Source organism: Palaemon carinicauda, chromosome 9, assembly GCF_036898095.1.
Source record: "Palaemon carinicauda isolate YSFRI2023 chromosome 9, ASM3689809v2, whole genome shotgun sequence".
NCBI lineage: Eukaryota > Metazoa > Arthropoda > Malacostraca > Decapoda > Palaemonidae > Palaemon > Palaemon carinicauda.
Window position 1 is genome coordinate 73,716,223 of NC_090733.1, and position 26,368 is coordinate 73,742,590.

The 26,368-nt window shown below is 42.7% G+C and overlaps 1 protein-coding gene across 9 annotated transcripts in view; it reads left to right on the plus strand.

The window, feature by feature from the left end:
- LOC137646998 (speedy protein 1-B-like) overlaps nucleotides 1-26,368 on the plus strand; it is a 920,935-nt gene that overhangs the window by 395,730 nt on the left and 498,837 nt on the right. For all 9 annotated transcript variants that reach the window (XM_068380096.1, XM_068380092.1, XM_068380093.1 and 6 more), the window contains one exon: nucleotides 10,652-10,796. In XM_068380096.1, the coding sequence (XP_068236197.1) occupies nucleotides 10,652-10,796 (145 nt within the window). The remainder of the gene's footprint in view (nucleotides 1-10,651; nucleotides 10,797-26,368) is intronic.

A 26,368-nucleotide genomic window follows, 5' to 3' on the forward strand; every position in this document is an offset into this window, starting at 1 on the left:
TTTGCATTTTTTAGCTTAGTCATGTTACCGTAAGGAATTGGCAAGTAGTGTCGCAAAACTTATATTTTTATAGTGTTGGAAAGTGTTTCTAGATGATCTGGCTACCCATGCCTATCTTTTTTTTAGCCAGATATGGCGTATATATAGGTATGTGTTCGATTTTCCGGTGATTGCCATTTTTTCGTTTTTTCCCAATTCTTTCAAAATTACTACGTACTAAGGAACTATCACAGAGTAATGATTCCTCTAGATGTTTATTTGTCGGAAAATTTTGTTTACTTTTTTTTTGATTGAATATCATCAAATTTTTTTAGCTAAAATATATTGTTTTACATTTTTTTTTTCGATTTTATTTCCCTTTAAAAAAAATTTTTTTGGGTCAGAATTTCAATTTTATAGTCGTAAAATAATCGACAATTATCCAGCAACCCACCATACAATTTTTATGCATATCCAATAATAATTAGATTAGTAAATAACACCTTGAAATTGACATACCCTTCCTACATTTCAAGTGGCAGATTAGGGAGTCTGAGTCAGTGTGGTTGGCGGCCATTTTGTGGACATATCCGAAGCGTAAGCTGCCCTATCTATATATATTCTTGTTCCCTATAGAATTTGTGATATTTTGGTATATTTTTACCTGCATAAATATCATATTATATATTAAATATATGTATTTTTTTACGAAATTTCTAAGTATTCAAAAAATTACCTTTAGATATGGCCCCTGATATAAATGTAATTTACAAAATAATGAAGATTTTTTTACATATTTCTATTTTAGAATAACATATGTTTATTCCCTAAAAAAATTAGCCACTTCCTATTTCATTTGGGTACCCAAAAAAATTCATGAAATTTGGACAAATTTTTTTGGCCAAAAAAAAGTTACTCTTTTTTTCTCATTTCAGATCTTCACCTCCATGGGTCTGACTTCATCCAAAATACATCAAGATGTGTCCTAAACATTCAAGAATCAATTCCTAAAAGGATTTGTGTATATATGTATAAACTTTTTTTTTATGAATTTTTATGTCAGGTCTTTTTTTTTCTACTTAATTTTTTAAAATATTTATAATAAATAGTTTTTCTGCAGATGAGTAGTATTTATCTTTACAGTTGTTTTAAGCATTCATTGAAGTTTTTTTTGGCAAAAGAAAAAAGGAGGTTACTGCAAAAACTGATTTTTCAAGAATTTTTTTTGGCGTCGGGGTCGTTCGCGTCCGAGTATACCCTTAAAGGGGTGTCCGAGGAGCGTACCTATCCAGGGTTAAAGGCAGTTGAGGCAGGGAAACCTTGTCCTACACTCGAGGAGTGTAGACCCTTTTCCCTTGCCTTTCCATCGGATGATGCGGACTGGAAGGATGTTCACAACACCTTCACAGTCGGGAAGCTGGAGGCAGACATTGCCAGACGACATTGTCTCTGCAGACGGGGCTAGAGACAATGACAAGCATTTCAGAAACCCCAGACATGTACATGGTCTTTGCCAAGGCTCATTTGGCGACGGTCACCAAAGACCTGTTCAATTTTATTAGGGCTTGCAGGGAGTTCGTGTTTGCCTTGGCTGTGGTGAGGCATGAATCAAGGAAGCTGATAGCCTCCAACATCTGGGGAAAAGACCTCTTCCCGAACGAAGTGGTCAAAGAGGTCATGGACAAAGCCGCAACGGAGAATAGTAATCTCCTCTCCAAGTGGGGCTTGTCCTCCAAGAGAAAGTCTTCTGCTGAAGAGGGTCCCCAGCCAAAAAGGAAGACGAAATGACCAAGAGTGCCCTCTTGTCCCAGGCAACAACAACAGCATCCCATGGCCACGGTGCAACAGACGGTAGCACAACCAACCACCACCTTCCAGCTGGTGCCCCATACGGTGGCGACAGTCGCCCGCTTTCACCCCAGCTTACGAAAGGCAGTCAACGACCTTTAGGCCGAAGTCTCGAGGTTCCTTTCGAGGATCCTCTAAACGCCCCTCCAGAGGCAGGGGCAACAGAGGTGGACGTGGCCAAGGAGGTAAATCCTCCTACCAGCACTCAAAGTGAGATGCTGCCGGTAGGAGGGAGACTTCTCCTCTTTCGGGATCGCTGGACCTTCGATCCCTGGGCCCACAGCCTAGTCAAGAGTGGACTAGGGTGGAGTTGGAACACAACTCCACCAAACTTCCCTCAATTCTTCCAACACTCAATCCCCATATTGGAAGAATATGTTCAGGAACTCTTAAACAAGAGAGTTATAAGAAGAGCGAAGTCCATCAAATTCCAAGGAAGGCTATTTTGTGTTCCGAAGAAGAACTCAGAAAAGCTCAGAGTCATTCTGGACCTATCACCATTCAACAAGTTCATAGTGATCTACAACTTCAGAATGCTGACACTTCAACAAATAAGGACCCCTTTGCCCAAACAGGCATATACAGTCTCCATAGACATGACGGATGCGTACTGGCACGTCCCAATCAACCGTCAAGTTTCCCCCTGCCTAGGGTTCAAACTACAGAAAAGACAGTACGTCTTCAGAGCCATGCCCTTTGGTCTAAACATAGCTCTTAGGGTATTCACCAAGCTTGCGAATGCAGTCATTCATCAATTACGCCTAAAAGGAATTCAGGTGGTAGCCTACTTGGACGACTGGCTGGTGTGGGCAGCATCCAAGGAGGAGTGCACGCAAGCCTCCAAGGAAGTGATCCAGTTCCTGGAACACCTAGGATTCAAGATCAACTTGGAAAAGTCTCGTCTATCTCCAGCTCAGACGTTCCAGTGGCTGGGACTTAATCACACTGCCTTTCCATTCCATCAAAGAAGAGGAAAGAGATAGTGGGATCTGTCAAGAGACTCCTTCAATCCGCCTGGATATCAAGAAGGCAATAGGAGAGTGTGTTGGGGTCCCTCCAGTTCGCCTCAGTGACAGATCCAGTATTGAGAACACAATTAAAAGAGGCATCAGGAGTTAGGAGAAAATACGCATCAAACGCTCGAAGAGATCTAAAGAGACCTTTACCAAACTGTCTGCGATCCCTACTCAAGCCATGGTCGGAGGTCAAGAACCTAAAGAAGAAGGTACCCTTGCAACCACCTCCACCGTCAGCCACCGTTCACACGGATGCCTCAAAAGAAGGGTGGGGAGGCCACTCTCATCGTCGGAAAGTCCAAGGAACCTGGTCTTCCCTCTTCAATACCTTCCACATCAACTTTCTGGAAGCCATGGCAGTTTTTCTCTCACTGAAGGAACTGAAACTTCGCTGTTCGATCCACATCTGACTGGTTCTAGACAGCGAGGTTGTAATGAGATGCCTAAATCGACAGGGCTCGAGATCGCCTCAAATTAATCAAGTAATACTGGCCATCCTCCGACTAGCGGAGAAGAAGAGATGGCACTTGTCAGCAGTCCACCTGCAAGGATCCCGCAATGTGACGGCAGACGCTCTTTCCAGGTTCAACCCAGTAGAGTCAGAATGGTCCCTAGACGCAAGATCATTCTCCTTCATCTTACGCAAAGTCCCAGGACTGTAGATAGACCTCTTCGCAACGAGCGACAACAAGAAGCTACCCCGGTATGTAGCCCCGTACGAGGATCCTCTAGCAGAAGCGACGGATGCAATGTCTATAGATTGGAACAGATGGTCCAAGATCTACCTGTTCCCTCCAACCAACCTTCTGCTGAAAGTCCTCGACAAACTGAGATCCTTTCAAAGGACAGCAGCGATAGTGGCCCACAAATGGCCCAACAGAGTTTGGTTCCCCCTGGTAACAGAACTACGTCTGAAGCTGATCCCGTTGCCGTATCCAGTTCTGACTCGGCAAGTGCAGAAATTGACTGTCTCAGCTTCATCACAGAAATCCCGGAACCTTCATCTCATGATTTTCTTACCTTGCTGTCAAGAAAAGGTTCGGAATTTCAAGGGACAGTGTTGACTTCTTAGAAGAATACAAGTCAAAGTCAACAAGAAGACAATATGAGTCTTCCTTGAAAAAAGGGGTCGCCTTTGTCAAGTTAAAGAAACCTGATGAGATTTCTACGGATTTTTCTTTGTCCTTCTTCATCCATCTCAATGAACAAGGTCTAGCAGCCAATACGATCGCTACGTGCACATCTGGCCTAACCAGACCAGTGCTTTACGCCTTTCAGGTAGACTTCTCTAACGAAATCTTCAACAAGATTCCAAAAGCCTGCGCTAAACTTCGGCCCGCAGCCCCTCCAAAGCCCATTTCATGGTCTCTGGACAAGGTTCTTCACTTAGCATCAACTCTGAACAATGAAGATTATTCTCTAAAGGACTTGACTAAAAAGGTGATATTCTTATTTGCACTAGCCTCGGGAGCCAGAGTCGGTGAGATAAAGGCCCTCTCGAGGGATGATGGCCACATTCAGTTCACAGACTGCGGAGAACTGAACCTCTTTCCGGATCCAACGTTTCTCGCCAAGAACAAGCTGCCCGCTAAGAGATGGGGTCCCTGGAGAATCTGCCCTCCGAAGGAAGAAGCATCTCCCTTTGCCCAGTGGAATGCCTAAAGGTCTATCTTCGTAGAACTTCAGACTTTAAGGGAGGTCAGCTTTTCAGGGGAGAAACATCAGGTTCAACGTTATCCTTGAAACAGATAAGGGCGAAAATCACCTATTTTATTCGCAGAGCGGATCCAGACACTACACTCGCAGGTCATGATCCGAGGAAAGTTGCGTCTCTAAATTTCTTTCAGACTATGTCGTTTGAAAGCCTTCGCACTTATACTTGATGGAAGTCATCCAGAGTCTTCTTCAAACACTACGCGAAGCAATTACAGGAGATAAAACATTTTGTGGTGGCAGCAGGTAGTGTTCTAAAACCTGCCGCCTGATTTCTGCGAAGAACAGTGCACTATTTGGGACTTTTAGTGAAGGGTGTATATGATAGACTCTTAAGGTATATCATGTTGAGTGATGTGTCTAGTGACGACACTATAGACTGTTCTAACTGCACAGGTGATATTAAGCATAATAGACTAACATATGTGCCATGCATACTTATATGTATAGTGTTCTTTGTAACAACAGAACACAGTGAAATTTTTGCATATTTCCCACTGAGTGGCTTGTGTTCCCTTTTCAGGTGAAGCTTATTATATTTCTGTTATTACTTATTATGTTTTTATGCAGATTCATTCAGCATAAAATGTAATTGATTGTTACAACCATGGTTTCTATTTTCTATTTGTAATAAACAATAGTAGGAATCTTTGCGTCTCATTTCGCCCCAAATATTCTAAACTATGAATCTATCGATATTTAGGAAAACATTGGGAACTAAGGTTATTACTGTTCCAAGGAACCAGGTAAGGACTGATTGTACTAAACTGTTTATCTTACTGAATTAAGGTTTCCTACATGTATATAAACCTCTGTCTCTATTAACAACCAGACTCGGGAGGTTTCAGTAATCTACACAGATCAATACCATCTAAGTACAAACTATGCTTTTTGTATATGACGACACTAATATACAAACTGTTTGCTAGTCTGTTCTTTGAACTCATAATCCTCAGGTTTTTTTTTTTTCTAAAGTCTACCCAGACTCTTCCCTGTAGGGGGCAGGAAGCACTGACATAATGCCATGATCAGTTGAATGATGTATAACGGTAACATCAAGTGTCTCTAGGTCCAGAAGACCAAAGGAAAATTTATCTCGAGATGAACGGCACTATTGAAAATCCACAGGTACATTAATGCTCTGGTAAACTTACATCAGGACGACATGACCTGAGCCCAAAAAACGGATTTTGAGCGAAGCAAAAAATCTATTTTTGGGTGAGGTAGCCATGTCGTCCTGATGGACCCGCCCTCTTTTTGACAAAAGGATAACGAATCTCTCCCTAATGTACTATATCTGTATCACCTACAAAGCTACAAAGAATGGCTAGATAGCGCCACACGGTGGCGGGGTGGCGCCTGTTTACAGTACAGTAAGAGCGTTGTCTCAATAACGGCTCTCCTATAATTCTTGCCACTTTCCCCTCGAAGCGAAAACACTATTAGGGGTGTAGATAGATATGCAACGTGTCAAGAATGCGTCCTCTGATATTATGCGATATCCCTTTTTAAAAAACTTTTAAGGGATATTTGCTCCAGGAGTTAGAATTCTGGATACCTTTGGTAAATTCTCTGGGATATATCACTGTAGTCAAATATAACCTAGGAAGCTACTAACGAAGGAACTTCCATCAGGACGACATGGCTGCCTCACCCAAAAATAGATTTTACGCTTCGCTCAAAATCCGTTGTTTCTGACCTACCTTTAGTTCAGCCTCAAGTCATGGAGTGGAGGCCTTGTCTCACTGACCGGACAAATACTACAAAGACAGAACTTAACTCCATTCCTGAGTCACCTCAGAATTCAAACCCTTTCCGACATTCTGATGGTAGACTAAAACACCGGTTGGAACTCGAGACTGAAGTGGCACAGTAGGGTGTATTTGGCCTGGACCCTACAGCTCTGTTTGGCTCTTCTTTAAGAGAGCTTTGCCCTGAGTCATCGCCTGATTTTTTGGGATTTTTATTGTCCTCTTCCGAGTCTACGGATTCTGTCTCTGGTTCCCCTAAGAGAATGTCGATAACCCATAAATAACAACTGTTATGTGAGGTTATTGATCGATTAAAGACACCCTGCTTGTACTTGGAGAGCCGGCTTAGCCTGTGTCCGTTGCTATGAGAGATTAATATGGCTCGCCAGTAGATTGCTGAATCCCAGCGCATGTCCTTAGACAGAATTTTGAGACTCGGAAGAACTAAATTTACCACTAAATTAATCACTGAACGGAATTTTTTTCATATCAAGGTTTTGTATAGTAATTACTTTTTCATTAGTCATTTTTTGATTCCCACATTGGGGTAGTTGAAAGGCTATGGAACAGTACACTTTGTGTGAGGAAAGCTGTATTGAGTCTGTGTGAGGAAAGCTGTATTGAGTCACAGTTTAATTTTTTTATTGTTACTTGTTTATTGTACTTTAATAGTCCAAAATCAATAAGTTTTGTATTCTTTGAAATTGATTTTGGACTACAATGAAAATAGTTTTCTTTTTCCTGGATAGTTTCATGACTCTTTACTCCGTTGAATCTGTGATCCCCTCATACAAATTCGGAATACTTATCTCTTATTCAACCAACATGACTCGTCCAACTAACAGGACTTTTTCAGTCACTGAGCGAATTCTGTTGATGTTTTGCACAGGCCCCTTGCCAAACTCCCTTGGGATCCATTGGGGATCAACATGCAAGGATCTCTGGCTTGTGAACAGGTGATCCAAGTTGAACAAAGAGACAAGACAAACTCCTCGAATTTGCCGAGTGCTGAGGATTGTGGTAACTCTCGAGAAGTAATCCTTATTTCCTTATCAGACTTGGGTATTCCTAGGCATGATCATCGACACCAACCTATAGAAAGTCTTCCCTCTGACGACAAGATCCATAGGTAGAAGATGGCAAGTCTCATCCTTCGAGACCAGCTCCCAGCCATCAGTGGTTATGTCTCTTAGATCACCGTTCGACTGATTCAGCTATTCCGCCACCGACTCCTATGAATCCAATCTCTTCAGTGGGAGCCAAAATCCAGGTTGTTCAGCATGAGGAATCTCCGGATACACTGATCCCCGTGGGACCAGAGCAGAAGACTGACTTGAGAGGATGGGTGACGGACAAGAATCTCTACAGAGGTGTCAACTTTCTCATCCCTCCCCGAAATTGATCTCCTTTCAGGTACATCAAAAGGAGGGGTGGGGGCAGTCACGTGCTGCACCACATGGGCTACAGGCTTTGGTCAGACTCTGAAAGGTACTGGCACATAAATCTAGAGATGAGGGCAGTTTTCCTAGCCCTTCAGCAGTTCCATCAGTTCTTACCAAGTCACTCTGTGGTGCTGAGGCCGGACATCACCACGGTAGTTGTCTACGTAAAACGAACAAGGCGGTACCCTTTTGCAACACCCTTGCCATCTAGCAACGTTAATGCTAAGATGAGCAGAAGGCATCTTGGTATTGGTATCCCTATCAGCTCGCTTCATTCCGGACAAAACTAATGTGCGCGCGGACATCTGAGCAGAGCGACTCGCATAGTGCCCTCTGAGTGGTCTTTGAATCATCCAGTAGCTAACAAAGTCCTTACTTTGTGGGGTTCCTCAATAGTGGACCTGTTTGTGACATCCCTGAGCAACAGGCTCCCGGTCTTCTGTTCACCAGGGTTGGATCCCCAACCCTTATGACAGGATGCATTCCAGCAACGATGGGACAACATCGACGTTTACGCCTTTCCCACATTCAGCCTGATGAGAAGGGTGCTCAATAATGTAAGATCATCCACAAACCTAGCAATGATCCTCACAGCTCTGCTATGACAGCATGCAGAATGGTTCCCTGACATTCTTCAGCTGCTGACGGAAGTCCCAAGAGAACTCCATCCACGACACGACCTTCTCAGACAATCACACATGAATATCTTCCATAAAGTCGTAGGATTCCTATGTCTTCATGCCTGGAGAATACTCATCCAGCATCTCTTCACACAAGGAGGCTTTTCGCAGCAAGTTGCGAATAAGACGTTCCGCATACCTCTGGAAATCTTCAGCTGCTTTTTATGTGGTTATGGTCTCTCCCCTCGGTGCCACTTAACATCAATTTCATAGTTTTTTGGATATTTTAGGGAGGAAAACTCCTCTCGGTCTTGGTGGTGAAAGGCTACCACTCGCTTTTGAGCCGAGTGGTAGCTTCTCACGGAGTTTTGAGCTTACCTGTCCCCAGTTGGAAGTTAGACCTCCTCCATGGGACATGGTTCGCGTCCTTTGGTCTCTGAACGGTGCCCCCTATGATCCATTATGCCAAGCATCAGATCTTCATCTGACATTGAGGACGGTTTTCTCGCTCGTTAGCTTGGGCTAAGAGAATCAGTGAACTCCACGGTCTTTCCTACGACATGTCCCACTCAAGGAGATGGGGAGAGGTAATACTTGACCTCGTTTTTGGGTTTGTCTCCAGACCTAAAAATCCAGCAGCAACAGATCCAAGATTCGAACCCTTCTGAATTGGAAGTGTTCGTAGCGTAACCAATGATCCAGATCAACCGCTACATTGCCAGGGAGGAGCTTGAGGTGCTTCCTGAAGAAAATCACAGGAGCTCCCCCCCCCTCGAGTGGCATGACTCTTCGTCAGCTCGAGGAAGGTCAAGAGAAGGATCACCAAGAACAACGTTCTCTGCTTGTATTTGCAAGGTCATAGACCAGGCATTGAATCCTGATCCTTCTCAGCCCAGTAAACCTTGACCCCATGATGTTAGGGGCATGAGTACATCCCTAGCATTTGAGGAGAAGTACTCTTTGACGCAGTTCCTGCAAGCAGTTGTGTGGAAGTGTCAAACGACCTTCACCCCACCCACTTCCTGCAAGACATGACCCACAGAAACATGGAGATGTTCTCCATTGCTTTGTGGTGGCTACACAAAAAATGGTTTAAACACTTTAGGCTCCTTGATGGAAAATTGATGGTGGAGGGCAGACTTATCTGGGATTAAATCTGGGATGAAAAATAAGAATTACTGGCTTTTTCTTTCATCTTCCCCTCTTTTTGGGAACAGCAACTACGGTACTCTGCAAGTTTTCCTCTCTATATGCAGGTAAAACCATTTCCCTAGTGTAACCTGGTGTAAGATAAGATATGTACAGTATACTTGTTGTGTCCCCATACTACTTGGCAAGGGGGGATTGGATCTATGAGTGATTCAAAGATTCCTATGTTTCTGAGAATTCTTACGTACTGTAGACTAGTCACACTGGTATTCTCACACAATCACACAGATTGCTCAGGCCACTAACTGGTGTTTGCACGGAATTTAGTGAGGTGTCAGAGTTTCTCCCTGTCACGTGCAGAACATATACGGGAAAACCCCGTGTCAAAAACCAGTCAGTTGTTTCAGACTTCCACCCACCTAGAGGGTGAGTCTTCCCTAATAAAGTGCATAAGGTTTGTATTCTGTTATTGGAACAAATGACAAATTTGAAAGTAATTTGTATTTTTTTTAACCATACAAACCTGTGTCTCGGTAAGTCATGCATGCAAGCAAAAGTGAAGAAAGAACACAGGTGTCTGTGTGTGTGAGCTGGGTAGTCAGCACTAACCCCCTACTTCCTCGCTAACTAGAGGTGGGTTAATTACACTTTGCTAAAGGTCTTATGGTTAGTGTAAGCTTCGCTAAAAGTATATTCCATAACAGGTTTTTATGGTTAGTAAAAATACAAATTACTTCCAAATTTGTCATTTTACTCTATCATTCATAATCAAAGTGGTATTGTAAACTGAATAGCATCATGGAAACTACAGGACTGTTATTTGTCTAAAGTTATAACATTCTTTTTCCTTTTCATTGAACTACTGCTGGCACTTCGAAAATATTTAGCTAAGGAATTAAGGGTAGGTATTGCAATAATAAATTCTTTGATTAGAATTCTTTTTCTGTAGGCTGTAACCCAATTGTAAAATAACAGTTGCATATTTTTTTCTGAACTGAACTTCAATAAGTTAGGGCTATTTACTTTTAGTAAAAGGTTCTGTGGGATTTTGTCATTGGATCTTTTAATGATTAAATGTCATATGAATATGGAAATACTGTAGACAACCTTTAATTTTGCTTTATCATTTTCAGAAGATCCAATATTGAACAGCTTCCTTGAAGCAGATGTATGTTACCGATATGCAGACAACTATTTGCTGGCCATGGTATTTGCATACTTTGTTAGATCTCAGTTCACTCGACAGGAGTATACCAAAGAAAACTTTTTTGCAGCTCTGTAAGTTATATTTCTTGTGATTATTTTTTATTATTAATATCACAGGTAAATCTTATTCTTTTGTGATCCCCATCTGCATATTTGTTTTCAAAATGTAAATTGTTCCGGCACTGTATACAAACCTTACGCTATTTACATAAGAGTATTATTTCGGCACTGGCTAAAAACCAACCGTTAGTAAGTGAAGAGAGTAGTAGAGGTAGTCCACCATCGCACTTGCACTAGCACTAACAAACAATCGTCATTTATTATTTTGGCTTGGTGGAGTACAGATGTTTTCTTGTTCCTCTGCTAAAGCCCTAAAATAAGATTTCTAATTTCAACTGGCCTAAAAAGAAAAAAATATTCCTTCATTCTTCTTCTTTTGAAGTGTGACTGCCCGTGAGATCCTATTTAAAGAATGCAAGTTTGTCCTGGTAATGAAGGGTGCCGTTACGTCATCTATATGTCTGCTGAGGAAACAGATCTTCACGAGCTCTTTCCTGCATGTAGGGGTCACTCCTGCATGCAGGTGTTTCCTTGTCGAGTGGGTAGGAAATGGTCGCCCTCCCACTGACTGAGGTTTAGTAGGCGACGTAAGAAGGTGAAGAGGGATTCTTCTCCCTCGAAAGCGGCCTTGAAGGCGAAGAAACCTTGCCATTGATTTCCGTCGACTCGGCCTCTCCATGATGACGGCTTGTTCAACTCCCCCTGGAGTTGGATTAGTACAAGTGGCGTTCATTGCTTCATTCTCCATTGCTTACCCTAGAAAAACTGCATCGGCTGCTTCCGTAGGGGAGTCTATTTCCAACGAAGCAGTTTGTTATCTGTGGACCTCCTTGGGGCTCACGGGTTCTCCGTGCAAGGAAAGGTTGCATGAGGTCTTGCGTTTGGGCCCTTAATGGGGACAGCATCCTTCCCAGAGGATGATTCTGATCTTCCCTACCCCGAAGCTCTGTAGTGCGAGCTCAACTGTCTTGACCTCGGTTTCTGCTCGCCCCGACATTCGCTCTGCTTGGGCATTTGCTAACAAGCACTTCTCTCGGAGTGACTTATCAAGGGATTCCTTTAGGGGAAACCCAGGGACTAGCTTCGGCTCCTTCCCAAGGATGGTTCATGGGATTAATCTTTTGGCTGAGTTCGCTCGGCTCGAAGGGAGACAAAGTGAGCTGTTCGGGAGTCCGTCTCCATAGAATCAATCTTTTGGCAGTGTTCATTCAGCTGGAAGAGAGACGAAGTGAGCTGTACGGAGGGACAACCTTCCCTTCTAAGGGAGGATTGTTTTCCACCAGGTGTTGGATGATCTTCCCTTTCGAGGAATAGATTCCCTTCACTAGCTCTTTCTCAGTAAGCTCCTTGCCCGCGAGAAGATTTGCTGTCAGGATCAAAAGCAGTTGATCGTCCCTCCTGCTCGTGGGAGAAACGGCCTTCTTCTGATTGGTCTCCCCCTTGTGTATTCCATTGAAGGGCATTGAACTCTTTCATGTACCACTCTAGTTCATCAGAGCGCAGCTTTTCGGAGCTGGACGATGATGGCGCAAGGCAATTGCCTGCGATCACACACTCGTCGTTACATACACAATCTAGCGCTATGTAAAGACAGGCTCTCATGAATTTGTTCCAACAGCACTGTCTTTCTTCTGTTTGGGAAAAGGTGAGTAGGAGAGTTTGTTTTTTATTCTGGCTAGCAAGTAAGCGCGTTGACCAACTTCCAGCGGACGAGTCCTGCGCAGTGTTGAGCACCCTACCACCGAGCGAGGTGGAAGTGGGAACTCTTCTGCCGGAGGAAGGCAAGCATGCTATTGCTATGTATGTTGCTTATTCCAGTGAGTTCCCATCTAGAATCATGAGTGCTAGAAACTTAATCAAGAGCAAGGCAAGTTCTGCATTGCTAGCACGCAGATGAGCGCACACAGTAGACTACATTTTATTTGTGCAAACTGAGAAGGGTGCATGCTCAAGCGTGCCTTATCAGCCTTCGCCTAGCTAGCACTTGCCCTATAGTTGGTCTACTTTCCGAGAGAAATGACGAGTTCCCTCACAAATTAGGGTAGGTTTTCCTTCGCAGACTAATAATTTAGGTAGCACAGGTTAACAGTGCTCACTTCTGCAGTGAAGACAAGCACAAGGAAGGGCACAAGCTTTCATCCTCTCGACCCCCTTACTTTCCAGAGCACTCCTTCTAAGCTAAGGAAGTAGGGGGGGGGAGGGGCCCTCATTTGGGAACAATGGCTTTCTTGAAGGACACTCCTTAGTTTCTGGATCTGGTATAGGGGGTTTTGGGATTGACAACCCATTCCCCGGAAGTTCCTTCCCCGGCGTACCTACCATCCCACTGGAATCCTCCCAAGGTCGTGAAGGCCCATCCGATCCCAGACGTAGCAGCAAGGCTAGGCAACCACCTCCTCTAGCTCTTTCCAAGCCTCAGGTGTCTTTAAGGTATCAGGAGTACCTGAAGACCAAGGCACATTCTGACCAAGACCTGGTCTGGGAGAGGCTGGGATTGATTCCAATCGTGCCTAAGAGGAAGAAGAGAAATCAGAAGGCACACACTTCCTCACTAGGAAATATTGTAAATCTGTGGATGAGCAGGAGATCGAGGTCCCCTAGGGAGATCACGATCACAGATAGCTATACGCTTTCACCTATAGAGTTGACTCAGCTGGAACCTGCTACCAAGGTGGCAGAGGGTCCTCCTGCTCCTTCTGAAGGAGCAAGACCTATGGAGTTGGAGAAGGAGAGTTCCACACTTCTCGAGGGAATGGAAGGACACCAAGACTCTCCCTAAGATTTGGCACTGTATGGATGAGCGTCAATCTAGACGGGAACGTCACTAAACATCAACATCTGCCTCTGTAAGACCGGAGAATAGCGATCTTCCTCCATGGACTCGGTCTTCTGCCCAAAGGAACTCTGATGACGACCTCGACCCTCCCCGAGCTGCTTTGGAGGATAGCTCAGAGGCGAAAGTACCTTTAGACAACAGCTCAGAATATTCCGACTGAGTGCTGCCAGCTTCCGCCAGCCTCAAGATCTCACCCCTGGAGCAGAAGGATGTGGACCGCCTCTTTTAGTATATCTTTGCTTGCATAAGGAGGGTCAACAACCTAGGGAAGCCGAATCAAGTCCCGGTGGAGGGAAATGATACAGTCCTAGACCTCTTCTGTGATATGCCGAGCCACCAAAACTAAGGTAGCCTTGCCTTGGTCATGAGGGGTTAAAGAAGCAAAGAAGGTATACGCCCAATTGGCAGGAATATCACAATCTCTCCAATCTATGGATTCTTCTCGGTTTTCCCTCCTCAGTATGGCCGGCAGAGGAAGTACTACAAGATGGTAGAGAAGGATGCTCTTTTACCACTAGACCTGGCAATCTTAGCTTTGACGTAAAACTCTTCATTGGCCAAACTGGTGACTGCCAGTAAATTTCTCTGCTGGAGACACCGCCAACATGGAAAGGTTGCGAGATTTTCCTTGCAATCTGTTTCATAGTGATTTCTGTTTGGTTACTGTAGGTTACCTCATGAAGAACAAAGACCTCGCCATCCCTCAGAGGAAGGAAGCATTGTTAGCCTTTCTCCTTTAGGGGGCTAAGCCTCTCAAGTTCCTAACCAAAAATTTCATCAACCAGTGGATCAACTGGGTTTTGAGGCAACACGATGCAGTGATCTCAAAATTCTAGAGGCAGGTACCGAAGAGGGAAGAAGCGAGGTTGCGTAACATCCATTGAGATGGTCCTTCACTATATAACGTGGTAGCGCCGTCAGAGAGATGGAGGAAGGTGAGTCGGGACTCCCTTCTCCATAGGGCCCTTACCTCACGCTCCAACTCAGGAGTACCTCCACCACAGAGACCTCCCAGACATAGCAGACAGCACAAGTGTAAGCCCCAGGCAGTCCTTTTGACCTAGGGTTTCAAGGAGAACCAAAGGAGGTAAGAGGAACAGACGAGGACGTTCCTGCTAGGGAAGGTGTTCCCTCAGCCACTCCACCGGTAGGGGGATGCCTGAAGACCAGAGGGCAGAGGCAGAGGTGGATGTTCCGCAGAGCCAAGCCTTCATCAGTTTCCATATTAAGAGAGGGATACTTCGTCCTGTTCACAAACTTTCACCCTCCTCTGACCCTCCATATGATGATGACAGATTCCTACACACGGGGATCTGTAAAGGAACAGGCCCTATGGGCAGTCCACACCATGCTAGAGAAGGACCCTCTCCAAGAGGGTCTACAAGGATTCTACATTCACTTATTTCTCTCGACCTTGAACGAATTCGTACGTCAGACTGTGTTCAAGATGGAGATGGTCAGACAAGCTGTCAGACCTCAGGTCTTCATAGTATTGCTAGATCTCGAGGATACTTGCTTCCAAATCCCCATTCATGCATCCTCAAGGAAGTGCCTAAGTTTCTCATTAGGAGGAAAGATATACAGTAGCAGTTCATGGTGCTGTTTTTTGGCCTCTCCACAGCACCCCAGGTGTTTACATGGGTATTCACCTTAGTGTCCACTTGTGCACACAAGAATGGCATTCGTCTTCTTACCTATACGATAACTTCATCGAGCCAGACTTCTTGCATTTTGCTAAGATCGAGGGATCATGGTAAATTATAAAAAGTCCCACATGCAATCATCTCAAGACTGTATATGTAGGAATAAGAATCAGGATCAAGCTAGGCAAGGTCTTTCCATCCAAGGAATGAATAATAAGACTGAGAGGAATAGCCCAGATATTCGTCTCGTGAGACAAATTGCTAGCATATAGAGGAAAAGGCTGCTGTGACACACAACTTCTCTAGAGACAGTCCCCAACAGTCATCTCAGCATCAGATCTCTTCAGTGGCAGCTGGAGACCTTTTGGTCTCAGTACTCGGACCCACCGAACACTGGTACCGGTAGGTCAAGAGCAAAAGAGAGACCTGAGGTGGTGGGTATCGGACACTAACTTCGTCAGGGGAGTAGCCTTCTCTCTCTTGCCTGGATTTGTTGCTCTTCATGGATACTTCAAAAAAAAAGGGATGGGGGTTCATCTGTTGCACCTCATGGTATCCTGACAGTGGTCCAAATCCGAGCATCAGTGCCACATAAACGCGCCTGGAAATGAGATCAGCGTTTCTCACCTTCAAGCACTTAACATTGGCTTCATTCTGGACACTCTGTAGTGTAGATGAGCAACAACACTATGGTGGTGTCACACAAAAATCAAGGAGGTACCTTTTCACAGCACCTATGCCAGCTAGCTGTGGAAATCCTCAGCTGGGTGGAAAACAATTCAGTATCCCATTCAGCCCAGTTCATCCTAAGAAAGAAGAATGTACTGGCAGACTATCTGAACAGGAGGACTCAGATAGTAGGCTCCGAATGGTCCTTGATACAACAGATAGCTAACAAAGTTTTGACTTTGTGGGCGCCACCGACAATCGACCTGTTTGCAATGTCCTTCAACCAGAAGCTTCCAGTGTGATGCTCTCCAGTACTGAATCTACAGGCATTCTGGCAAGATGCCTTCCAGTATCCGTGGGACAGGATGGACATTTACGGGTCCACCCCTCCCCCCCCCCCCCCTTTGCCTAGTTATGAAGCACTTAAAGTCAAGGCATTTCAAGATTATTCGATTACCCTAGTAGCTCTGGTGTGGCATGATGCACAATGGTTTCTCAACCTTTTACATCTGCTCACAGAGACACTGAGAGAGCTCCCCACACTTCCCTATATATTCAAACAACCACAGGTGGAGAAATTCCATTAAGCGATCCAATCGCTATGTCTTCACGCCTAGAGTTTATTCAGGAACTGCTCGTAAAGAAGGGCTTTTTGAGACCATTTGCAAAACGATTGGCTGCATACCTCCAGAAGTTGTTTGCCTCAGTTGGTGTCGTGGACAGAGTATCGCTCTTCTCAGTGCCACTATTCCAATGATAGCAGAGTTCTTATTGTACTTCAGGGAGGAAAAACTTTGTTCAGTGTTGGCAGTAATATGCTCTCCTTGAGCCACGTCTTCAAACTGAATAAAGTTATTTCCTCCTCGACAAAGTTGTCTCTCCTCATACAGAATTTTGAGTGCACGTGCCCTCAGTCAGAAGTCAGACCACCTCCTTGGAACGTAGACAAGGTTCTACGTTTGCTGAAAGGAGCCCCTTAAAGAAACTCTTTACCATGTTTCAGATCGAGACTTGACCCTTAAGACGGTCTTCCTTCTAGCCCTGTCCTCAGCGAAGAGGGTCAGCGAGTTTCGTGGTCTGTCCTATGACATCGCCCATTCAAGGGGATTGGGGTATGTGACACTGTTTCGTCCCTGAGTTCGTAGCTAGGACTCATAATCTAGTTATAGCCGATCATAAATTTGGGCCCTTTCATATTGAGAGTCTCCGATCCGTAACAGATAATCCTGATCAGCTGTTACTCTGCCCTTTAAGGGCGCTGATGAAATATTTGAAACTAACCTGGAACCCACAATAGATCAGCAGGCTCTTCTTAAGCATGGGAAAAAAATAAAAGGAAGATCACAAATAACTTCGTATCTTCCAGAATCAAGCAGGTGATTGGGTCATCCAACAAGATCACATTCATCCCAGTCGCCATTTCCGTGCCCACGACATGAGGGCTATCAGCATGTCCCTGGTGTTTAAGAAGAATTTCTCTGGACGAAGGTGTTATAAGCGGGTGTGTGGAAATAAAAAACTATATTCTCTGCCCAATACCTGCAAGACATAACCCCGAGGAACCTAGTCACGTTTACCTTAGATCCTGTGGTGGCTGCACAAAACGTGATCAATTAACACCAACTCTAGAATGACTTTGTGAGTGATTTACCACTTCCTATATCATTCTCTCCTCTCTTGGGGTCCCATGCTCTTTGTGCAACCTGGTATATATGTAATAATTTATGTCCCCCATTCTCCAAGCAAGGTGGAGTTGGGCAATGTCTAGGTTAAGTGAGGGATTTTGGTCCAATTTTACACTTACCTGGTCAAGTCACATCGCTAAATTCTACGCTAGCATTGGTTGCCCAGTCTGTCATCCTTCAGGATCACAAGGTGTCAGGGGCCCTTTAAACAACTCGTGCATAGCACAGAGGGACATCCCTGGACAGTCTCCAGCCAGTTGGTTTTAGGGACTTCAACTCGCCATGGAGTGAGTCTCCTATATAAAGAGCGTAAGGTTTGTATGTAGTGTCAGAATAACTGACAAATTTCAAATAATTTGTATTTTTCCTAACTACAGACAGTCCTTCAGGTACAAACATCTAATTCACGAACTTTCAGATTTACTAACACAACTACAACAAGCAAAAAATATGTTCAAACTCTGTGGAGTTATAAATTTTAAATTAGCGTCACTCCCGACTGGGTCCCTATGCAACTTCCGCCACCCACGGCTGGTAGCACCGACCCTCTTTATTCAAAATATATGTTTTTTGTTATTGTGATCATTGTAGCTGTTAGAGAATGGATGACATTTAAAAAATTGAAATTAAATGAGAACAAAACTGAATTCATGGTGGTGGTTAAGAGAAACGGTGTGAGAAACTTAGGTGATATTCAAATGAACATAAATAATGTCTCAGTGCACATATCTAGTAAAGTTCGAGATCTAGGTGTATTTCTTGACTGTAACCTGTCTCTAAATGCCCAAATAAATAATGTAATAAAAAGTGCTGATTATCTTCTAAGAAATATTGCGTTTATAAAAAAGTACCTGGACGAAAATTCTGTTAAGAAACTTGTGATAAACTGTGTTATTACCGGGATTGACTACTGCAACTCTATCTACTACAATTCACCAAAAGTCCAACTTAAGAAATTACAAAACATAATAAAAAGAGGAGCAAGACTGATAAAAGGTGTCCCACCTAGAGAAAGGATCACCCTATACTAATTGATTTACACTGGCTGCAGATTAAAGCGAGAATTGAATTTAAAATATGTACAACAACCCAGCAAGTTATCAGAACCGTTCGTCCAAAATACTTAAGAGAATTGCTACATACTGCTCAGCCAACAAATCGTGTCGACACGAGAATAGTTACAGATGGCTTCAAACTGTTGAAACCTAGATATATGTCTACTTTAGGCTTGAGAGCCTTTAAATATGCGGCCCCGAGACTATATAATAAGCTCCCACGAAACATTCGAATGATTGAAGACATTAAGGCTTTCAAGAGGAAACCGAAGACTCTCTTATTTCACAAGTCTTTTGACAGTGACAATTTAACAGTAAATGAACAATATGTGACTTGGAAAGATAAATACTGTGAATGAACAAAGTAAAACGACAGTGGAGGTCCTGTAGAGAGTGGGGTTCCCTGCTATATGGGACCAGAAAAGCAGCCATCAAAGTAAAGTAAATAAAGTACCTCCCGCGTATTTTTGCCTTATTACCGTATATTAGAATAACATTAACTATGGCTTTACATTCAGATCTCTCTGGACAATTCTATCCTGTTCGTAATACTAGGCAGGCAGTTAATTCTAATAGCCAGGCCTTCTCCATCATGAGACTTAATACTACACAGTATTCTAGAAGATTTATTCCAGCTGTTACCAAGTTGTGGAATGATCTTCCTAATTGGGTAGTTGAATCAGTAGAACTTCAAAAGTACAAAGTTGGAGCAAATGTTTTTATGTTGACCAGGCTGATATGAGTCTTTTTATAGTTTGTATATGACATACCTGTTTTTGACATTGTTAATAGTTTATATAGGACATATCTGTTTTGATGCTGTTACTGTTTTTAGAATGATATATTGTTAATTTATTCTCATCATTTATTTATTTCCTTATTTCCTTTCCTCACTGGGCTATTTTTCCCTGTTGGAGCCCTTGGGCTTATAGAATCTTGCTTTTCCAACTAGGGTTGTAGCTTGGCTGGTAATAATAATAATAATAATAATAATACAGTAGAACCTCGGTTCACGAACGACTCCGCTTACAAATTTTTCGGTTTACGAAGGGACTTTCTCTGAAAAATTCGTCTCGGTTAACGAATATTGTATCGGTTAACGAATTTAAATTTCCCTCCCACGCGCTGTTTTTTGTGGAAAAGTGTTAACGCCGCGCTTCCCGATCGCATTTTTTATGGAAATAACTTAACGACAGCATCTCACAATGGAGTCACGTGACTCCTCCCACGCATACCTACCACCCCCTTAACCCCTTTATTACCCCCTTCACTCGTTCAGTATCTCAGTATCCGCCGTCTCGATAGCATACATACTTAGTGAATTCGTGGACGAGATCTTTGTGATTTTTACACGTGGTTTGTGATTTGTTTTATTTTCACTCATTTGTGATTACAGTACTGTACTGTATTATTGTGATAGACAATGGCTCCTAAGATGTCGAAGAAGGAAAGCAGTAAGAAGAAGCTGATGATAACGATCGAGATGAAGAAGGAGATCATCGAGAAGCATGACCAAGGCATGCGTGTGAAAGACATTGCTAGTTTTTTCAATCGCTCGCAGTCGACGATATGCACAATATTAAAGAAAAAAGAAGAAATAAAGGCCATTAAAGTAGCTAAAGGTGTATCGTCGTTGTCAAAACAACGGCCACCTATTCTTGATGACGTAGAAAATTTATTAATGGTGTGGTTAAATAAGAAGCAGCTCGCAGGAGATTCAGTAAATGAGAACATGATTTCGAGAAGGCAAGAACCATTTACGAGGACTTGGTGAGAAGTGAGCCAGGCACATACACAGTAAAAGAAAGTTTTAAGGCAAGCCGTGGTTGGTTTGAAAAATTCAAGAAGAGAACGGGTATCCATAGTGTTGTTCGGCATGGCGAGGGGGCCAGCGCCGATACGAAGGCAGCAGAGTCTTTTGTGAAAGAGTTCAAAAGGCTCGTGGACTCCGAGGACTACGTTTCCCAACAGGTGTTTAATTGCGATGAGACAGGCCTCTTTTGGAAGAAAATGCCCAGGAGGACCTATATCACGGCAGAAAAAAAGGCCCTTCCTGGCCATAAGCCCATGAAAGACCGTCTAACCCTGCTGTTCTGTTCCAACGCCAGTGGGGATTGCAAAATTAAACCTCTCCTGGTGTATCACTCGGAGAATCCACGAGCCTTCAAGAAGAACAATGTGCAGAAGAACAAGTTACACGTCATGTGGCGTTCTAATACGAAGACTTGGGTGACAAGGATCTTCTTCGTTGAGTGGATGAACGAGGTTTTTGGTCCCGAAATCAAGAGATACCTCCTGGAGAAGGACCTCCCACTCAAAGCCTTGCTGTTAATGGACAATGCTCCTGCCCATCCTCCAGCCATTGAAGAGGAAATAGCGGAGGAATACAAGTTCATTAGGGTGAAGTTCCTACCCCCCAACACCACTCCAATACTCCAGCCCATGGATCAGCAAGTGATCTCAAATTTTAAAAAACTTTATACCAAAGCTATGTTCCAGCGCTGCTTTGAAGTAACAGAGGGCACCAACCTTACCCTCAGAGAGTTTTGGAAGGGTCACTACTCCATCTACAACTGCCTGACTTTAATTGATAAAGCCTGGCAAGGAGTCACCAGGAGAACCCTCAATTCCGCCTGGAAGAAACTGTGGCCCGACACCGTTGCAGAACGAGATTTCGAGGGGTTCGAACCCAACCAGGAGGAAGCAGTTGACGAGGATATTGTGTCCTTGGGCAAGGCAATGGGGCTGGAGGTGGACACAGATGACATCGACGACCTCCTGCAGGAGCATAAGGAGCACCTGACCACCGAGGAGCTGAAGGACCTGCACGAGCAGCAGCAAAGAGAGGTAATAGAGGAAATCTCATCTGAGGAGGAGGAAGGCACTGCACAATCACTGTCTTCGAGTGAGATAAAAGATTTTTTAAAGAAGTGGGAAGACGTGAAAAGTTTTCTTGAGGAAAATGTTCCGAATAAGGCTGAAACAAACCGTGCAATAAATTTATTAGTCGATAATGGTGTGGGTCACTTCTATAAAATTTTAAAGAACAGACAAAAGCAGGTGTCTATTGAAAAATATCTTGTGAAGGGGGAGAAAAGAACTGTGAAAGACGACAACCAAGAGTCTCGCAAACGCAAAACAAGTGATAGTGAACGCCATTCTCGCAAGAGAACTCCAGTCAACGTTCCTGAAGTTCTCATGGAGGGATATTCTCCCTCCAAGCAGTAACCCCCTCCTCCTCCTTCCCCTCCTCTCGTCTCCATCAAGCCAGCAGCGACACTCCTCTAAGGTAAAGTTCAGATTTACTGTGCATGCATATCCATATTTTCATCATTAAATGACTGCAATTTTTAATAATTTTGTGTAGAGTACAGTAGAGTACTGTATGTGTAAGGAAAAATTTGTGAAAATTGGTTTTTGTAGATGGGTTGAACTAATTATTTCGATTTTATAACATTCTTATGGGGAAATTCGTTTCGCGATACGAATTTTTCGGTTTACGAGTTCGCATTAGGAACGAATTAAATTCGTAAACCGAGGTTCTACTGTAATAATAATAAGCAGATTGCTAGTGGTAATTAATGAAGCACAAGATTAGAGGTGATAGTTTTCGTAGTATGAAGAAATGGTAAGCCATTTCAGTGGAAATGAAAGTAGCCATTATCAAAAAAACCAGATAGTGGTGAAAAGACAAATATTGTGTGTGTATATCAAATAAACCTAACAATTAGCACGAATTATACGACGACAACGAATTATCCGATTATGGCGAATTATCCCAAGTGCCGGCTAACTCGTCTCCATCATATCTCCATCACCTCAAGGAAATGGTTTAAGAACATAAATTACAGTATATCATTATTTTTATCAAATATTTACAGTACAATATATTTTTTGGGCTTGAGCCATCTTGATGGAAGTTCCTCAATGGCAGCTTTCTACATGGGATATTTCTGCAAGCGATATACCAGAGAATTTTATCTGTAGAGGTATTACGGAATTCAAACCTCCAGAGCGAATATACAGAGAGATATCGTCTACAGCTATACCTCAACTTACATTGTTTCGAGTTAAGTTGGTTTCGAATATACTGTACGTCAGTTGTCAAGAATAATACATGGAAAAATAAAAATCCAGTTTTGAGTCATTTTGTTTGACTTTCCGTCGGTCCACCACAAGTATCGAAGTCCTAATATCACTGGAATAGCGTTAAAAGCACACAAAACATGTTACTTAACTTTTAAAAAGAATTAAAGTATATAAAATCATTTTAAGATACTTATGATTGACGTAAAAGTTCTAATTAACATAAATCCTAATAACCGAACTATGAAAACACCTGTGACTTTTTGTATTAGGGGTCTTTAAGACCTTAGCAGGGACATTTTCTATGTAGTTCAACTATCTACCATTTGAAGCATTCACAGCACATAAAATCATATTATTGTATAATAAATAAGAATAAGAACTGAGGAGAGCACTAGATGAAACGAGAGTAGGAAAAGCATCTGGTATGGATGGTGTGAGAGCTGAGATGTTGAAGGAAGGGGGTGTGACTGTACTTGAATGGTTGGTGAGATTGTTTAATATGTGCTTTGTGTTGGCAATGGTACCAGTAGATTGGGTTTGTGCATGTATTGTACCACTATATAAGGGTAAGGGAGATGTGCATGAGTGTTGTAATTCAAGAGGTATTAGTTTGTTGAGTGTATGGTATAGTACTGATTAATAGGATTAAGGATAAAACAGAGAATGCAATCTTAGAAGTACAGGGTGGTTTTAGAAGAGGTAGGGGTTGTATGAATCGGATTTTTTACAGTTAGGCAGATATGCGAGAAATATTTAGCAAAAGGTAAGGAGGTGCATGTTGCGTTTATGGATCTGGAGAAAGCATATGATAGAGTTGATAGGGAAGCAATGTGGAATGTGATGAGGTTATATGGAGTTGGTGGAAGGTTGTTGCAAGCAGTGAAAAGTTTCTACAAAGGTAGTAAAGCATGTGTTAGGATAGAAAATGAAGTGAGCGATTGGTTTCCGGTGAGAGTGGGGCTGAGACAGGGATTTGTTATGTCTCCGTGGTTGTTTAACTTTTATGTTGATGGAGTGGTGAGAGAGGTGAATGCGCGAGTGCTTGGACGAGGATTAAAACTGGTAGACGAGAATGATCATGAATGGGAGGTAAGTCAGTTGTTGTTTGCTGATGATACTGTGCTCTTGCAAACATGGAAGAGAAGCTTGGCCGATTAGCGACAGAATTTGGAAGGGTGTGTGAGAGAAGGAAGTTAAGAGTTAATGTGGGTAAGAGTAAGGTTATGAGATGTACGAGAAGGGAAGGTGGTGCAAGGTTGAATGTCATGTTGAATGGAGAGTTACTTGAGGAGGTGGATCAGTTTAAGTGCTTGGGGTCTGTTGTTGCAACAAATGGTGGAGTGGAAGCAGATGTACGTCAGAGAGTGAATGAAGGTTGCAAAGTGTTGGGGGCAGTTAAGGGAGTAGTAAAGAATAGAGGGTTGGGCATGAATGTAAAGAGAGTTCTGTATGAGAAAGTGATTGTACCAACTGTGATGTATGGATCAGAGTTGTGGGGAATGAAAGTGACGAAGAGACAGAAATTGAATGTGTTTGAGATGAAGTGTCTAAGGAGTATGGCTGGTGTATCTCGAGTAGATAGGGTTAGGAACGAAGTGGTGAGGGTGAGAACGGGTGTAAGAAATGAGTTAGCGGCTAGAGTGGATATGAATGTGTTGAGATGGTTTGGTCATGTTGAGAGAATGGAAAATGGCTGTCTGCTAAAGAAGGTGATGAATGCAAGAGTTGATGGGAGAAGTACAAGAGGTAGGCCAAGGTTTGGGTAAATGGATGGAGTGAAGAATGCTCTGGGTGATAGGAGGATAGATGTGAGAGAGGCAAGAGAGCTTGCTAGGAATAGGAATGAATGGCCAGCGATTGGGACGCAGTTTCGGTAGGCCCTGCTGCTTCCTCCGGTGCCTTAGATGACCGCGGAGGTAGCAGCAGTAGGGGATTCAGCGTTAAGAAGCTTCATCTGTGGTAGATAACGGGGGAGGGTGGGCTTTGGCACCCTAGCAGTACCAGCTGAACTCGGTTGAGTCCCTTGTCAGGCTGGGAGGAACGTAGAGAGGAGAGGTCCCCTTTTATTATTTTTTTTTATTTGTGTTTCATTTGTTGATGTCGGCTACCCCCCAAAATTAGGGGAAGTGCCTGGGTATATGTATGATATATGTAAATAAGAATAAAAGTTTATAATCATATGAAAATACATTTTTGTATACTATTTTCTTAATATCAAGTGCAACTTAATAAATAACAATTACTCTTTTTTATTTATGGTTTTGATCAGCTGATCTCAAGACTATCGTGAATAACCAAAAATATTTTTTTTAGCTCATTCAATGTAGATTATTAATTCAAATTACATCAGTACCAATTGGTTATAGAATATAGTTTTTATACATTTCGTTCATAGCTATTAATGATTATTATCAGATATCTTAGGTATACGTCTCTCTCTCTCTCTCTCTCTCTCTCTCTCTCTCTCTCTCTCTCTCTCTCTCTCTCTCTCTCTCATCAAACAGATTTAACAGAAGTGTACGGTAAGTACTACACAATATAAACTTTTCCTTTGCTTAAATATATTCGTTCGATCATAGTCTGGTATTAAAACGTCTACATATTTCGTCATCTGATCTGTAGCGTTAGCCGACAGATTAACATATATGTCCGACCTCGTTAATTGCGGTTTCTTCCTTCGCGATTTCGGGTTATTGTGGGCAAGGAGGAAAAAAAAATTGTTTATTGTTTACCCAACATTAAGAATCTATTTGTTGGCAACAGCATTGTGATGGCCAAGAACAATGCAATACCTATATGAAAAAAATTCTCATAAAAAAAAATTGCAATAAAATTCAAGCTGGGCAATGATTTCAAATAGCCCGCGCTCCTTTACACTTGGAGCGCTGCACGCCACTATCCTAGCTCTCTCTGTACAGTATATACATTTACTGTGGCAAAAAATTACAGCTACGTTTGAAATAAACTGGTGTTTCACTTGAATGTATCCAATAATAATGCATTTAATATTCACATCTTAGTATCAAATTTATGATTAAATACATTGCGAATTATAATTTCATGCATTATTTACATTCATATCAGCTGATCAAATCTGGGGAGTCTGTGGTCAACCTTTATTCACTTTCTCGATATTATCCCACTGATACCCTCTTAATGAGGGAATGCCTTGACGCAATCATGTGGTCCCTTCATATTGTTGAAGAATTGTGACGGGCAAGAGGGCTCTCGAACTTGGGGAAATTGCTCCCCAAATTTGAATCTAAATTTCTATCGCTTTCCTCTATTCCTTCTGCTCAATATTTCTTCGACCTTCACCTGATTTTATTAACTTTCTTTTGTCTTGCTGTCCTAACTCTGAGTATTATTTCTCTTGATATATATATATATATATATATATATATATATATATATATATATATATATATATATATATATATAATATGTGTTTATATATATATGCATATATATATATATATATATATATATATATATATATATATATATATATATATATATATATATATATCCTCCTAAATCCCGTCCGGAATTCTCCGGGTTGGGTCCTGCATCTGATTTCGCCATTCTCTCCAGAGACTCCTATCCA